Source organism: Stegodyphus dumicola, chromosome 7 (assembly GCF_044657685.1).
Source record: "Stegodyphus dumicola isolate Sdum_Otavi_A_Nest chromosome 7, ASM4465768v1".
NCBI classification, from domain to species: domain Eukaryota; kingdom Metazoa; phylum Arthropoda; class Arachnida; order Araneae; family Eresidae; genus Stegodyphus; species Stegodyphus dumicola.
The window spans coordinates 177,802,355-177,818,964 of record NC_140774.1 but is presented as its reverse complement, the minus strand read 5'-3'; the positions used below and the strand labels follow the sequence as shown (position 1 = coordinate 177,818,964).

Sequence of the window (16,610 nt, the reverse complement as noted above, 5' to 3'; positions counted from 1 at the left end):
CACCAAGATTCTACCGTCAGAACCAAATATATTAAATTTACTCTCATCAGCAAATATAACTTCATTCCAGTAATCAGAATTCTTATTTATGTTGGATTTTGCGAAAGCCAGTCTGAGTTTTCTATTCTTTTCACTTACGAAGATTTTTTTCCTGGCTGCTCTACCGTGATATCCAGCAGATCGAATTACTCTTCTAATAGTCTCAGGATTAACAATTACTCCATATAATGCTTGTAAATCAGCAGCAACTTTAGGAGCACTCATTCTTGGATTTTTTTTAATATTTCGAACGATAATTCGTTTTATTCCATTGGATAGCTTTGATGGTCGGCCAGATCTTCTTTTATCCTGAATCATATGATTCTTTTTATATCGTTTAATGATATTGAAAACCGTTGAATGACTCAAGATAACTGTTTCAGCAGTTTTTCTAATAGATTTTCCACGTTCAATATGCAAATTAATAACTAATTTTCGAATTTCAGGCAAGGTTTCTTTTCGTTTAGCATTCATGGCTGCACAGAGCTACAAAACACAAAAATTCTAAAAAAAACTGGAGTGAAATACTCCAGACGATTTTATAAATTATTGCCAATTGCTTTTGAGTAAAAATAAAAACCCCCAAAATATTTTTATTGTAGTACGTAGTAGTATCTAATGGTGTCCCATCACTTATGTGAGCCATTTTTTGCTCCGTTCTAAACAATTGTATTTTTATTAAATTAATATTTTAATATTATGAGAAAATGTATGTTATATAATAATTGTTACTAAATTTAAGTATGAAACACACCCACAAAAATATTTACATGTTCTTTTAATTTTTTTTATTACAGTTTCCTTTTGTAAAGCACAAGTGTCCCATCACTTTTTTGAGACACTGCTCTTTAAACGACTTTTTTTGAGACTCTTTCTAAAAGAGGTGAATACGAAAACATACATAACGAACACCAACAATTGTCATGCACTCCAAATTACGTTAAAAGGATTAATGTTTTTACTTAAATAGTTCATAACATTCATTCATTAATAATGTGTATGAAAAATTCAAATATTTATAAATTAATTCAATGTAATTTACAAAAATATGATAATAAATCCTTTTATAGCAATCAATTAATTCGCATTTAAACTTACGTGCTTACCATCTTTCGCAAAAAATTTTATTCTGCTGTATAATTAATTATAACAAAGTGTTTTTACATATCATTGTTAAATAAATTAAATGTAATGACTGGAAAACGAGTTGATGAAGCTCGAAAGATAAAAATGAGTTCAAGCGGGAGGCTTTTGTTTCCATTCGCACTTTCGTGCAATAAGTTAATCCTTAGGGAAAAAAAATAAAAACTAAATTTTTTACTTTAAAGAAAGAAACAAAACCAGATCTAAAATTTGCATTATTTCAACACGCCTAAAGAAATACCAGGAGCGCTTCATTTTTCAGAAGCTTTTCTTTCATCATTAAGAATAAAATAAGCAACTCTATTTTGTCCACGCTGCGCCATTTTAACGGCTGTCTTCTAAATATTTAGATCATGGAAGAAAGAAATCTGACTTGGCGTGGTGCTATTTTTCAACTAAACAACGAGTACTTCATGATCTTTCATTTAGGTTTTCTGCTTGATTTCACTTCTTCTTCTTTTAAACTTTTCAGACGATCGCGTGTAAGAAGCGAATTTGGGAATTAGAATAAACTTCACACTTACAAAGCTTTACATTCTTTCATATAATACAACGTAGCTATCGCTGCCAGTTCACAAATTAATTCTCTTTTCCTCTTCTTATGGAAGCATTTAAGTGTCACTGAAATATCGTAAGAAAGTAGCATTTCTCGATAGGATGACAATCGTATATTAACTAACGCAGAGGAAATATAATTAAATGTAGTTACTTGTATCTTCTGCTTTTTTTCGTACCCTCAGATGTATTTCAGTGCATTCTAAATTAAGAGATTTTTTTTCCTTTATTTTTCCCTTGTGTTTTAAAGAATTGTACGACTGAGTATGTCTTGAATTAGTGATGACAGATTACGGCTTCGGTTTGTAAGATTATATACAGTAGGTTTCTCAGGCTGCATTGCATGGCGTCTGGTCATGTGACACTTCTTTTTAAAATTAAGTACGATTTAATTTTTCATTCTAAAGAAGAATTTCGAATTATTTCGGTATATTTAGCGTGTTTAAAAAAAAAAAAAAAAAAAAAAAAAAAAAAAAACTGAAAGCCTGTTTACATTACGTCCAACGGGCCTTTTTTTTAACGTTTCTTGTGTAACCTTTATTTATTAAACATCATGTTCTTCGCACTTAAACCATAAAATTCAATTCAACAGCAATATCGCAAAATAATTTTTAAATGGGCATAGCTTTAGAATTTCCGCGCGCTGGAGATAAAAAATGGTTTTTTTTTTCGTACAGTGTTGCCATTGCTCGGTTGGAAATTGTCGAGTTTCTAAATCAAAAACTCATAAATCTTTTACGGCCCACCAACGGCCGAGCGGTAAAGTCGCTGAACACTGGTAGTTCGGTCCGAGGTTCTAATCCCGCGAACGCGCTGGCTGCATGGGTCTTTTCGTGGTTTTCCCCATGTGTACCGTGTATACGAGCCAGTTTCCCTTAAAAAGTCCTCCACAAAGGCATTCCTCCCCTTAGGCAGATAGCCCTAGTGTGCTTTGCCATAATTAAATACACCAACACCTTTTAAAAAACACCATAAATCTTTTACACAATATGAAATACGTAATACAACAGATTCCAATTCCAAATTTGGGCTTCCAGATGCCCATATTCGGGTGGAGACGCACGTTATTCAAAATTGGATGGCTCTAGATACCGTTGTTTTATCACAATGCGCGCGGAGTCTCGCATACACAGTCTCGCGCGCTGGAGAAAAAAAAAGTTTGTTTCGTACAGTTTTGCCACTGTTCGCATTGAAAAAGTTAAGTTTGTTAATAAAAAAATTACTAAAGTGTTACAAAATATGAAACCGATAATAAAACAAATTTCAAATTCCAGACTAGGGCTTCCAGATGCTCATATTCGGTGGAAGATTACGTTATTCAAAATTTTATGGCTCTAGGTACCGTTGTTTTATCACAGTGCGAGAAAGATACATACATTTATGCAGATTTTTCATTATTTAGTTTCTTAAAATATATCATAGGGCGATAATATTTGGTGGCAATATTTTGAAAAGTGAAACGGACATTTAAAGTTTTCAGCGCAATATACCAAAATGAAATCAATATTTAGCCCTTTTGGGCTAATAAATAAAAAGAGTCCCTTTTCTGTAATGTGATAAACTGTTCCCTAGAGATTTGAATATAAATGTAATTTAAATAACTTTTTGTGACAAAGCAAAAGAGATCAAAACATCTGTTTTAGAGTGCCTAAAATTCCATTATATTAGACGAATATTCCCTTATTTAAGCATTACCGCAAACATTAATTCGAAACTAATCTTTATAATAAAATTTAGATAGATAATTCCGGGTGGACAAATTTGGTAACACAGAAGCCAAGATGCAATGTCTAAACTAAATACTGTACAAGTCTTTAAGGAATCAGTGTCCTGTCGACGTCCAGATGAAACCAACCGACAACAATTATATTGTATAGTACAATTGAGGAATTGGAGGTCCTGCTTAAACAAGAAAGTGAGGAACTGGAGAAAATTTCTTCTAGGAATAAGAAAGGAAACGTTATAGGGATTATTTTCTACTAAAGCTATGAAGGACCTAAAGAAGTGGTAAAAAGTCCAGACTACTAATTTGAATAGAGTGGCAGTCTATTCAATTTTTAGACAACTTCTTGAAACCAGGACAGATTCTTAAAGTTTCCCCTTCTCCGAGGAAGAATGGGAAAACTAACACTGAATTGAACTGAAAAATGTTGAGACTGTTCATAATATCTGAGATATTTTAAGAATGCAGAATCTCAGATGTAAAATTTTTTACGATGTTTCACAATTTTGGGCTGGTTATTTTGGACTAAGAAACAGATTAAAAACATTTCTGTTTTAACAAAAGTAACTCCCTCATAAAGAACGGCGTCTGACAACGAATTGCATTTGTTAAACCAGGCGCTACAGAATACTTGACACATTTTTCATGTATTTCAGCGTGTGTTTCGTTTCTTAATTTTACTTTAAAAGCCATCATATTGAAACGCATATACACTGTACAGAAGATATTTATAAAAATACATGCATTTCATTATACAAAAATGCATTAAATAATTCTTGATAACCTAAATCGTACCAATTATCTTTCTAAGTTACGCCTAATAAAGTTATGGAAGAGTATTCAAGTGCTTGTTTATCCGTCTAGAAACAAAACTGTAGCAATTTTTAAGCTATATTGAAAATCTTTGAAATGGCATTTGGGAACTTTTGAAATGCTAATAATATTTGGCGACATTTCGAAGTTTGGCGACAAAGAAGGCCTTTTTACTGTAGTCTTACCAATGATAAAATATCAAAAACACGAATGTGCTACTTCCTCTATTACAAATTCGCCTCGACTAATGGGGGAACCTGGATTAATCCAGGCTGTTTCTGCATCTTACAATGACTCGAGATCGTGATTTAAGTCTTATTTTGAAAATTCTCGCGAATAGAAGTTTTTATCTTCTGGTATAAAAAAGGCTGCAAGGTCATTTTATAATTTCAAGCAAAACAATGTGTCCTTCTCGTGGGCTTTTGAGGAATTTAAGTATCTCAGGAACAAACCTGGGAACGATTGAAGGATTTGAACAAGCTGTAAACCTTTTTAACGTTGCACGTGTCTTAAAACAGTTCACAAATTTTTTGTCTTCTTTGATCAGTTCACCGACATCAAAGACTAGTCCCCATTTGCACCTCTTTCTTTCACTTATACGTTTGTCACGTACATTTATTGCCCATTTGAAAAGCATCAATTTTTATGATAGCTTTACTTGTTTATTTGCCGTAACAGCATGTGAATGCTAAGGTTGCTAGGAAAAAATTAAATATTTTTTCCGCAGGAAGAAAATTTAAATGACGGCATAACCGTAAATTAATATGTAACATTAACAAAACATTTATAAATGTTAGGTGATTGCATTCTGTTGTGCTGAATAAGTACAGCGATTTTTTACAAAGCTATAAGAGAGTAGAAGCTTAGTTTCCGTAACAAACACTCTTCTGTACTTTTTTTAAAATTTGACGCATAATTTTTTAGCCCAAAGGGGCGTTCAACTAGAAGGGCTATTAGTCTCGGAATGGCATTTTCCGTTGAATCATTAAAAGCGTTGTATCACTTTTAATATTGTTGCCCGCAAACATAATCGTCTTGTCTTATATTAAAAGAAATTAAATACGCATTTTTAGGAGCGTGATTATTGGTATACCAACGGCATAATATTTCTGTATACAATTTTATTATCGCAGTAAACTCAATTTTACAATGACAGCATATTCTTTGAAGTAGGTATCATGTAACCATTTCGATCCTTCGTGTTGAGTGGCGTGGAATTTTGAAGAATTTTTTATTTTTAGCCCGAGGGACGTTATTATATTTAAAGAAGTTAAATAATGAAGAATCTACATGAATGTATACATGTATTTCGCATTGTGAAAAAAAAAAAAAAAAACAACGATACATAGAGCCATGAAATTCTGAATAACGTAATCCTCCACCCGAACATGATCACCGGGAAGCCCGAATTTTAAATTTCGAATTTGTGTTATTGTCTATTTCATATTTTATTAAACTTTAAACGAGTTTTTGTGTAACAAATTCAACGATTTCAAAGCGAGCAATGGCAACACAATAGGGAAAAAAATATTTGTATCTCCAGCGCGCGAGACTGTCTATCGGATATTCTAAATACGTGCTGTTTTTAAATATTTTTAATATAAAGGAACATTAGCCCAAATGCTCTTGAAACGTGTGTGAGTGTATAAATGAATAACAAATTGCCCTTTATAAATGTAATATAAAATCTGAAAGCTTTCAGACTTTTTTAATGTTTTGTTAGCACTTTTTTAATAGCTTTTGTTTTTATAGTATTACTAATTTTCTTTTAATTATTTTCATTTAAAAATTAGCTTATCTGTGTCGATGTAAAACAGATTTATTAACCCTTGATGCTGATATAAAAAAATAGTGGCCACAAACATCATTAATCATTATTACAGGTCCATTCACCTGACTTTTTGATTATGTTACTCGTGTTAACTAATAATTCACGTTTTAATTCTCATCACTCGTTTGGTTGAATGAGAAAACATCTATATCCTAGTCTACTCCCTTTTTTTTTCAGTGTGTGGTGTGTGGGGCATTATTATTGTTATTATTATTATTGATATTAAGGTATTTATCATCTTCTTTATATGAGAAATTTACTGCTCTCTAAGATGTTATTATTTAGCGTAGCGTAACGTTTATCATCAGTAATTTATTACGTACGTAGTCTGGAAACATAAAAGGTTTTCGAAATGTTTTATTTCACAAGGCTTAAGTTCTGTAGTTTAGCTTTTCGGTTAAAACAGTACTCCTTTCAAAATAGAAAAATGGGACAGCTCTCTATCTCCCGTTATACTAAGCCGATTGACTAAATTTAAACTTGCGTTTTTCATCTCTCGAAAGCGCGATTTATACAGGCTGTCTGTAATTAAAGAACCCTATTTCAAAGCTCTCTACAAGCGAAACCATTGATCAGAAAATTGTGAAATTTTGTGGCGGATTTAATGAAGGGATAAGAATTTCTTTCAGCGAAAAAAAATTTAGTTACAAATAGCGCCACCAGAGAGTATTATATTAATAAATTATACATTTAGGCCTATCTTTACAATAGCTTTATAATTTTACAAATTTTATTACAAAAAAACTTGTTCGACATGATGGCTAATCATTTTCAGCTACCATCTGAAATCGCAAGATGGCATGTTCCACAGTTGACCGACGTATGTGCTCTGGGAAATGTGCAGCACGTGACGTGAAATGCTGGCTTTAAGATTAAGTAAAGTTTTTTAATTGTCAAGACTTGTCAGGTGTTTCAAATGCTCTCAAATCCCAAAATCGCATGGATTGAGGTCTGGGAATCTGGAGACCACATTACAAAAGTGCCGGCTAATGACACTTTTTCCTGTAAAGTAACGGTTGAAAATATTCGTAACACACCGTGCAATATGTGGAGGAGCTTCAACTTGCATAAGGATTGTGCGTACGAGGCAATCACGTGCTTGTAGAGACGAAACAATTTCGTTCTCTAACAGCGTTTTTGTTTTACAATGATCGAGCATGTCAGTGGAGCTGTGGAAATTAAGTCCCCGAAAAAGTATGGGCCGAGAATAAATGACGCAGAAAATCCACACCATACCGTGACTTTTTGTGAATACAATGGAATCTCTAAGAAAGAATCTCTAAAACCTCTAAAAACAGTGTATCTTTAGAATTTCAGATAGACAGTCTCGTTCGCTGGAGATAAAAATGTCGGTTAATCTTTGAATTATGGTAACTTGGCGATTTTTTGGCGAAAATTTGGCGACCAACCCTTCTACAGCAACCTGCTAGTTTTTGTTTGGACGCCATTTTGTTTTCACGAATTAAAGCTTTTTTTTTTTTTTTTTTTTTTTTAACTCAACATTTCCAACAATCTGCCAGCCGAATTAAGCTTATGCTAGAACTTTTATGGAACGAAAGTGTTTAATCATGACGAAGATTAGGTGCGAAATTGGGACAAAGTGCAGAATCGCCCACTGCTTGCCGCGTTTTTACGAATTGCACATACACGGTATCATCCATGTATACGTCGACCTATTTTCACTTAAAAAAAACATCCTAGAATTGCACAAAAATGGCATTGCGCACACTCTTGACTATATCCATGTACACTGCTAAAGTCCTAGCTAGTAACCTTTATCGCTTTACCAAAATGTCGCCAAACTACCTGTTACCATATTCCAAAGATTAGCCAAAATGTCTTTTACCGTACAGTGTTGCCATAGCTGGCTTTGAAATCTTTGAGTTTATTAATCAAAAATTTGTTCAAGTTAAAAAATATCAAATAGGCAATAAAACAAGCTACATTATACTATATTACAGCTGCTTATAAGCAGTTATAAGCCCGGGTGAAAAACTATTATTCAAAATTTGATTATTTAATTATTCAAAATTTGATGGCTCTAGGTACCGCTGCGTAAAGGGCCATAATATTTGGTGGCAATAATTTGAAAAGTGATACAGCGCTTTTAGTGATTCAACGCAAAATGCCGTTTCGTGACTAATAGCTCTTCTGGGCAAAAAATAGACTAATAACCATTTGGGCTAAAAATATATGCTAACACATAATGCTGCATCGGAAATTGTAAACGTACACTGATGTGCTGCTTTTTAAATTTTATGTAATTTTGCTATTGAATTGTATATTGCGTAAGTGCGAACAAAAAAAAAAAAGCTTAATAATAAAGCTAAAAAGACAAAAAAAGTTTAAAAGGAGGGAGTGTAATAGCAGTGTGGTAGACTGAGAGCTCAGCGAGAGCGTAAAAAACATTAACAAACCCTTTTGGCGACCTTCAAGATCTGAAACCTTTCAGATTTTTTTTTATTTTTATTTTGATTTTTATTAATTAATTTTTTTTTCATTCTAATTTCTCTTTAAGGAAAATACAAAATTTTGGTTAAAAAGTGGACTGTTAGCCGTTTTGAAATTCATTTAACCGTACGTTCGTGCGCTTTCATATCCGGGCAGAGAAAGTTTGGTGGTAGATTATAAAAACGTTGCGTGTAATTTTAATGTAAGTTATATAACTACGCAAAAAAACCGAGAAAAATCCTAAAGCGCGAATAATTTTTCTAAAGCCAGCCAAACTTAGAAAAAAAAAAGAAAAAAAAAAAAAAGGGGGGGGACGGGTTGAATCTTCTTAGTGTTCATTTTAGAAAAGCCGACCAAGCAGGCTTGCTAATGATTCTAACAGAATGTTTAAAAACCGTCGAAATAGTAAAAGCTCGTAATTCCAAAAAATTTCAACTCGTTTAACTCCAAGCAAAAGCTTTTTATCTCATTAGAAGAAAAGTATGGAAAATTGTGCACTTTAAACCGCCGTGCTCTGTTATGAAGTTTAGCTTTATCACGCAAAATAGGAATGAAATTACTTACGCACTTTTTTTCTCCTTCAACAGCACATAATGCTAATTCAATGGAAATTCCTTTTCAGTGCTTTTAAAGATAGATAAAGTCTGATAAAAAGTTAAAAACTGTGAAAACGTTTACTGTCGCTATTTTGATAACAGTACGCTGGCTGTCTCATATTTCATTTGTTTGCAGTGATATCTTATCCCGTGTGTCTTAATGTGCATACAAAAGTTCAAAACTCATATACTAAATTTATTCTTATTTATACTAAAACTTTCCATTTGATAAGTTTAAATGGATAGAAAATGTTTTGATTTAAAATCCTAAAAATTGCCTTACTTCTGTATAATTAAAATCCAGAAATATCACTCAAATAGATTCGAGAGCGATTAGAATGGATATTTTCGTTGAAATATGATACCAAAATTTTTTTTTGCAATTGCAATACTTCCTTTGCTTTATAGAGTCTCGTATTCTTTAGCAGCATAAACTAACAAGCTCTAGAAAGATTGTAGAGGAATTATCCTCAGGTCTTATGACAATAGACAAAGTTAGACGAAGAATGTAATCTATTCAATCACATATATTTGCACAGACGGCTCCATTTGGCCTTACATAAGCCAAAACTTCTGCCTTAAACAAGACTGTTGAACTTAAAATAAAATGTAATTAAACTAGGCTAACGGCTCATAGGGTAATTTAAACGCACAGGTAGGCTCTGACTCGTAGAAGCCGGCGGAACAAACTTAATGGCTAGAAGCACTCAGCGCCTCAGAATCAGATCGCTATTAAGTCAAAGCAAAAATGTGGCCGTCAAGCAGGCATGACACGCTCTAGATTCACCTTCTGAATCCTTCGCTTAAATAGCACAATTTTGCTTCCTTAATTTGAATAACCGCGCGGTAACTGATCAACATTCTGGAAGCTAAGCGAGGCGAGTGAAAGGAAAGTTACTTTAACAAAAAATTAACTGTTAGTCAAAATAAATTATCTTCACAAATTTTCATACAAGGAAGTGAAAATAGATTTTAAAAAGATCGTAACGGAACATAAAATGTAAACACATAGTGCAGCTTAAATTCTAAATAATATGGTATTCGTTTCAGTTAAATGCTTGCGACAGAGAAATTCTGTTTCAGATATGTTGTACTAGAGCTATAAATAATTTATGTTTAATAACTGTGAATGGAGTTTATAAGCAAAAAGGATCTATAGGAAAATTATTTATGAAACAGTGACATCGTGTAAAATTCTGTAAAAGTTACGAAGCATTGTTATTTAGTTAGATATTTGCAATTTGTGAATTCCCCCTCCCCTTAACCATATATCAAATTCCATCTTGTAAAATTTAGTGACCTTGAAGCCTTTTGGAATTCTATCCTATTGTTAGATATATAAAACAATAAAATGTCCTATAAATTTTATTTGAAAAGTTTTGAAGAGCAGCGATGTTAGGTTTCGCTTGTTATGGTGTCTGGTCAAAGAGCTACGATGTTAAGTTGTGTCATTCTCAAAAGACTATCCGTATACTATTGTATCTTTCCTAGTCTTTCATTCATTTGTTTACGTGCTTTATAGAATGTAATTGCAATGCTTCACAGAGTAATAAATGTAAGATCTCATAATTTGGGTAATAATTATGTATTTTAATTTTTATTATTAATTATGTATGTATTGTATAAAGTATTGAAAAATCAATAGTAAATACTGGCTCAAGTAATATAGGTTGTCTGTAATTAAAGAACCCTCTTTCAAAACTACCTACAAACGAAACCAGTTGTCAGAAAACTGTGAAATTTTGTGGCGGACTTACTGAAGAAGGAGACTTATGTTAATTTTTTTCCGAGAACTTAATATGAGAATATCTTTCCGAGAAAAAACATTAGTTACAAATAGCGTCACGAGAGGGCGTTTTAATTTGAAAACCTGTAGTAAAAATGTAAATCTTTGTCGACGTCATGCAGCAGCTGTTATAAAACCTAGAAACATCCGCGGATGCCTCACCGCCAGGCCCAGAAAGGGATTAAATAAGAAACTGGTAAAAGTATAAGGTATTTCTCCCGCCTTTTTAGTATGCCTTCGTGGTGTAGTGGTCAGCACGCTCGACGCGCATTCGAAAGGTCAGTGGTTCGAGTCCCGGCGAGGGCTTTACTCATTTTTCATCTCTCCTGCTTTTATAAAATACCTAATGTCTCTACAAGAGCATTCTAGAATTACTTGCTGAACACCAGTATAACCCCACATGGTCGGTTTTTTTTATATTTTTTCTCATGTTAACACGAGATAGTTTTCCTCACAGAGTCCTCCACACTTTCCCCTCATGTGCTTTGTCGTACCCAAATGATCTAACCTGGTCAGTCTTTACATATTACATTCATAATGTTTGATTACAATCGCTGTCTGCAGTATTCAAAGAATTAGAAAAACTGAGAGGCAATTTGATGCATGGAATGCAGAAAAATTCATATTATAACATTATAAGTACGAGTATTTTCCCTTTCCTTCCAGCATGCCTTCGTGGTGTAATGGTAGCACACTCGGCGCGTATACGAAAGGTCCAGGTTAGGGTCCTGGCGAAGGCATTGCATATTTTTCACATTTTCTGCTTCAAGGGGAGGAGGAACTTATGACTCCACACTTGCGCACGAACTAAAAAAATGGCGGTGGACAATAATTCGTCCATTAGATAACTTTCACCCTTCCATCTTCAAAATAACGTAATGACTCTACAATATAACTGTGTGATAGATAGGTGCCGAAATTTTTTTAAATGTACGAAAGTACTGATGTTAACAAAATATTTTTTACAATAAACAGTACACAGCCAAAAGAGAGGTTAAAGAATAAGACAATAGAAGCTATATTAAAAACCGTAATACAAAACTATGTATTGGAACACTAAATGTTATGACAAATAGAAAGACTAAAATGCTATTTAAGATAAATATTGAAAGTAAATACAGTGCAACTCCGATTATCCGAACCGCTTTCAGAATTTAAGAAAGATTTTAAGACGGAAAGGGATTGCGATTCGCAAAATAAATTTGAAATCTCAATCGCACAATTTTGCTAATAAATCGCAAAATCTTCTGAATATGGATGTTCAGAAGTTACTATTCAGGATACAGCAGAATGGATGGTGTATGCTTCATCAGACTCTGCCCAAGTATCACGGCAACGTCGTAACGACGTTTCAAATTGGTCGCGAGTCATGTTGCAAAAACGTTGTAATATGTCGTCTAAGACGCCCAGAAGTCCGCGAAACTCCACTGTTTTGCAACTAGTGATGAGTCGGTACTACCGAACCAGGTATTTTGTAACGGGTACTTAGTTGTAACGGGTACTGAATCCAAGTACCCGTTACTTCAGTACCGAAATCGGTACTTTTCGGTATTCGTTACTTCTGTACCGAAACGGGTACTTTTCGGTATTCGTTACTTCTGTACCGAAACGGATACTTTTCGGTATTCGTTACTTCTATACCGAAACGGGTGCTTTTCGGTATTCGTTACTTTGTAACGAAAATATGCGTCTCTTCTCGGTATTTCGGTATTCGTTACTGGAGGATCGATGAGGGTTCAGCCCACTTCGATTTTGGTACGAGGACAGTAGTATCTGGTTGTATTTGCGAAATGGTGATATGCGCTCCTTGTGTCTATTAATGGTCTGCTCCTCAGACACTTCCGTAGTTGACATGTTTTCTGATATTCAAAATCTTACTCCGTAAAGATAAAAAATCAAACAAGTGGTGACGTGGCAGAGTTCCTTCAGTGCGCAAAATCGTTAGCTGCGTATTTCGGTACTCCAAATCGTTACTAGGGTACTCCGGTACAGTAAACCGTTACTAGGGTACTCCGGTACAGCAAACCGTTACTCCGGCATTTCGTTACTTCGGTATTCCAAATCGTTACTTGTGTACTCGGTACTTGAAATCGGTTTTCGGTACTTTTCAAAGTAACAGTTACTTGAGTAACGGGTATTTTGTACCGGGTACTTGTCTGTACCCCTTACTCTCGTTACCGGGTACAAGAATGTACCGAAGTTGCCCATCACTATTTGCAACCGTTGCAAAGACCTTTTATTACGTCTTTGCAGATGAGGTTTTTGTCGCATAGACGTCGTTATTGCGTCTTTCGCAGGCGATATTTTGGTTGTGAAAGCATCGTATTACGACGTCTTAACAACGTCTAAATGTTCTCAAAATTCCACCTTTTTGCAACAGTTGTAAAAAATGCCGTTATTATGTCCTTGTGTTACATATTGATTTATGTAGAAAAATAAGCTTAATTGGGTTTCAAATTCTAAATGATGAATTTATTGAAAGTGAGAGAGAAGAAAGTGTCGAGGAAGAAGATGACCTTAATGTCGAAGTTGAAGCACCATCAGCTAGTGAAGCCTTTAAAACTGCGTTGAAATGGATGGAGCGTTAGCCCGAGTGTGACCACATGCAACTTCTCATTTTCAAGCGGATGCGCGACTTTGGCTGCCCGAAAACTGATGAAGACAGTCAGACAGCTTACTTTGACCGAGATGTTCAGCAAGCAATGACTTTCAGCACTTGTAAGTACTGTACAGTACGCTATATAAAATGTACGTAAAAGTGTTGCCTTTTCATTTTAATTAATTAAAAACCTCTTTTTCTTTAAAAATAGCTTTTTTCCCCCATTTTGAACAGACAGTACATACAGTAATTAATTTAAGTCTACGTAGACCCTTTCTTCAGAAAAAATCCAATTATCCGAATTTCTGATTATCCGAATGGGGTCCCGTCCCAAATGATTTCTTATAATTGGAGTTGTACTGTGTTTATATTGCGACGATACAGGAATGCAAATCGCCTTTGCTAAGTGTGCCTAAATTTTTACATGGATTTCATTATTGAAGAATAATATTAAGTTTCACATGTTTATGTTATAAATATTTTTCTGTCGTCTTTCTGTCATAAATAACTGTCGTTTCATCTGTGCAACTGTAATGTACCGTTTTTGAATCACGGAAAGAAATATGATCAGTTTTTATAAGCATCCGTTTTTTTATCGATTTCTATGTTCTTTATTTGCTTTAAAAGTATATTACAAAAAAAAAAAAAAAAGTATTCTTTGTCTTTAAAACCTCAAAAATTTTTTGTCAAGGACATAAAAAGAAAGAACAGGTTTGAAGGGGGGGGACAGAATCATGCATACGAATCATTTTAAACACGAGGCTTCTCTCTCTCTATTTTTCTCTCTCTCTCTCTCTTTTTTTTTTTTTTTTTTTACTCTGAGGAACTTCCGTGTGCACGGCTCAGTCATGAAATTTTCATAAATGAAGATAAAGAAATTAAAACAGAAAGATAATTTAATAATTCATTTAATCTTCTCCCGTCCCTTAATGAAGCTTCCTCACAACGTCCGATTGTCTCTTTGCCCTTCAACACCTGCGCGACGGCAACTTGCTCAGAAGTTGGTTAAAGCTTTATTTTCGCGACTAATTTTTTTTTATCCCCCACCACGTTATATTCCCCCTTTGGCCCAATTTTGGACAACTTTCCTCCAGTGATTGGCTCATTTTGGTTACGAAAGTGTCTTGATGGTAAAAGAATCGGTGTCCAACTAGAAAGCGATCCTTTGTCTTTGTAAAGCAAAGAGTCCTTGTCATTTAATTCGAAAAGCTCGTCCTAAGACAAATAAGAGTAAAGTGTATGTGTGACGCTGATCGAAAGCTGGAATACTGAGCATCGGTCAAGCAACTTTTGAATAATTCTACACCTATCCATCATGCGTATTAGAGAAAAAGTGAGTTTTGGTTGTTTCTAATTAATAATTTATTTATTTGTTTATTTCTGCAGGAGAACTGGTTCATTCCATGAACGTTAGTTTTTTTCGTTTAGATTTTAATTTTTTTTTTAACAAGGAATGTTTCTGATGATGATGATGTTTTCACCCTCTGTGTTTTCTAATAAGAATTATAAGACGAAATGAAAATTTATTTTTGTAATAGTTTTTGCAGCAGTCCCAATTAAAACAATTAAAACAAGAGTCTCAATTAAAACAAACTCTCTTCAAGTGCCTTTATTAAATGTTCTGTTCAATGCTGAAACTGTAAAAATTAATTTATTTTTTGTACAACTTTAATTAAATTTACAATAAGACTTTTCACTTTCATTCCTGATATCCAAATCTCCAATTATTCCGACCACCCATTTTTCTTTCAAGGCCAAGCGAAATTAAGCTTATTGGTAATTTATATACGTGCTTTTATTTGATTTTTTAAAAAATTTATGATGTTAAAACAATTTCAGTTTTTAATTTTTGCCCCCTCCCTCAAAAAAGGGGGGGGGGAAAGAAAACAAACATTTTTCTAACCTATGTAAATGAAAGTTTATTTCATTATTAGCCCTAAGAGGCGTTAGCTCAGAAAGGCTATTAGTCTCAAAACAGTATTTTGTGTCGGTTCACTATAAACAGCGTATATATTTTTTAAATTTTTGCCACCATCGTATTTAAAGAAATCAAATAATAAAGAATTTGTATGAATGTAGGTATGTTTCTCGCATTGTGAAAACACGATGGTATCTAGAGTCATCAAGTTCTGAATAACGTAATCCTCCACCCGAACATGGGCACCTGGAAGACCGAACTTTCAATTTCGAATTTGCTTTTATTATCTGTTTCACATTTTGTAAAACTTTAACGAAATTTTTTATTAAAAAACTCAGCGATTTCAACCCTAGTAGTGGCAATGCTGTACGGAATAAAACATTTTTATCTCCGGCGCCCGAATCTGACCATCGGAAACTCTAAAGGTATGTTTTTAAGTATTTTTATCCCGAAGGTGCGTGAGCCAAATGCTCTCGAAACGGGTATGTGTGTGTAAATTAAACAAAAACTCTCTTGGCGTAATGTAAAATCTGAAAGGCTTTCATATTATTATCAGTTTAAGTTCAGTTCCCAAATGTGCCTATTAATCTTTAAACGGAATTTTCCCTTGGTTTACTATAAACGGCGAATCAATTTTCAAATTATTTCCACCAATTGTTTTTGCCCTGTATTATTTTAATTAAATGATGAAAAATCTACATGTGTGTATGTATGTTCCTCGCAGTGTGGAAAAACGAATTTTACTTTTCATATTTTGTAAGGTTGTAAGGAATTTTTCGTTAAAAAAAATCAACGATTTGAAAGCGAACAGTGGCAACACTGTACGGAGTAAAATATTTTCGTCTCCATTGCGCGAGACTATCTGTCGGAAACTCCAAAGATAAGTAAGTGAACTAATAAAGTAAACTAATTCACTTTATAGAGCGAGCGAATATTGCTGATTCGTCAAAAAATAGCCGTAGCTCTTTTAGAGTTCACCTATCGAAAACTCTATTTGGAAGCGTGCCAGAAAACTCCAATTCCCGTTTTCGGCAGAAAAGAAAATTTCTCTTCCCATGTTAAAAGTGAGTTTAATTTTTATCGTTTTCCAACTTTTTTAACATTTATTAAATTCCAGAATTGTATTGTTATTCTAAGTAGAAAGGAGATTTATTTC

General features: G+C 33.8%; 1 protein-coding gene and 1 non-coding gene across 9 annotated transcripts in view; both read left to right on the top strand.

The window, feature by feature from the left end:
- The window catches only part of LOC118191624 (exocyst complex component 4-like), a 785,372-nt gene that overhangs the window by 186,253 nt on the left and 582,509 nt on the right, over positions 1 to 16,610 (top strand). Inside the window, exon 1 of one of the 8 annotated variants that reach the window (XM_085821104.1) lies at positions 14,493 to 14,869. The exons of 6 other annotated variants lie outside the window; for them this stretch is intronic. In XM_085821104.1, the coding sequence (XP_085677230.1) occupies positions 14,852 to 14,869 (18 nt within the window). In that variant the 5' untranslated portion in view covers positions 14,493 to 14,851. Of the gene's footprint in view, positions 1 to 14,492; positions 14,870 to 16,610 lie in introns of those variants that run through there. One more of the 8 variants, XM_085821099.1, reaches the window with a different exon arrangement.
- On the top strand, positions 11,171 to 11,243 carry TRNAA-CGC (transfer RNA alanine (anticodon CGC)). Its single transcript has one exon. It is a non-coding gene; the product is annotated as a tRNA-Ala (tRNA).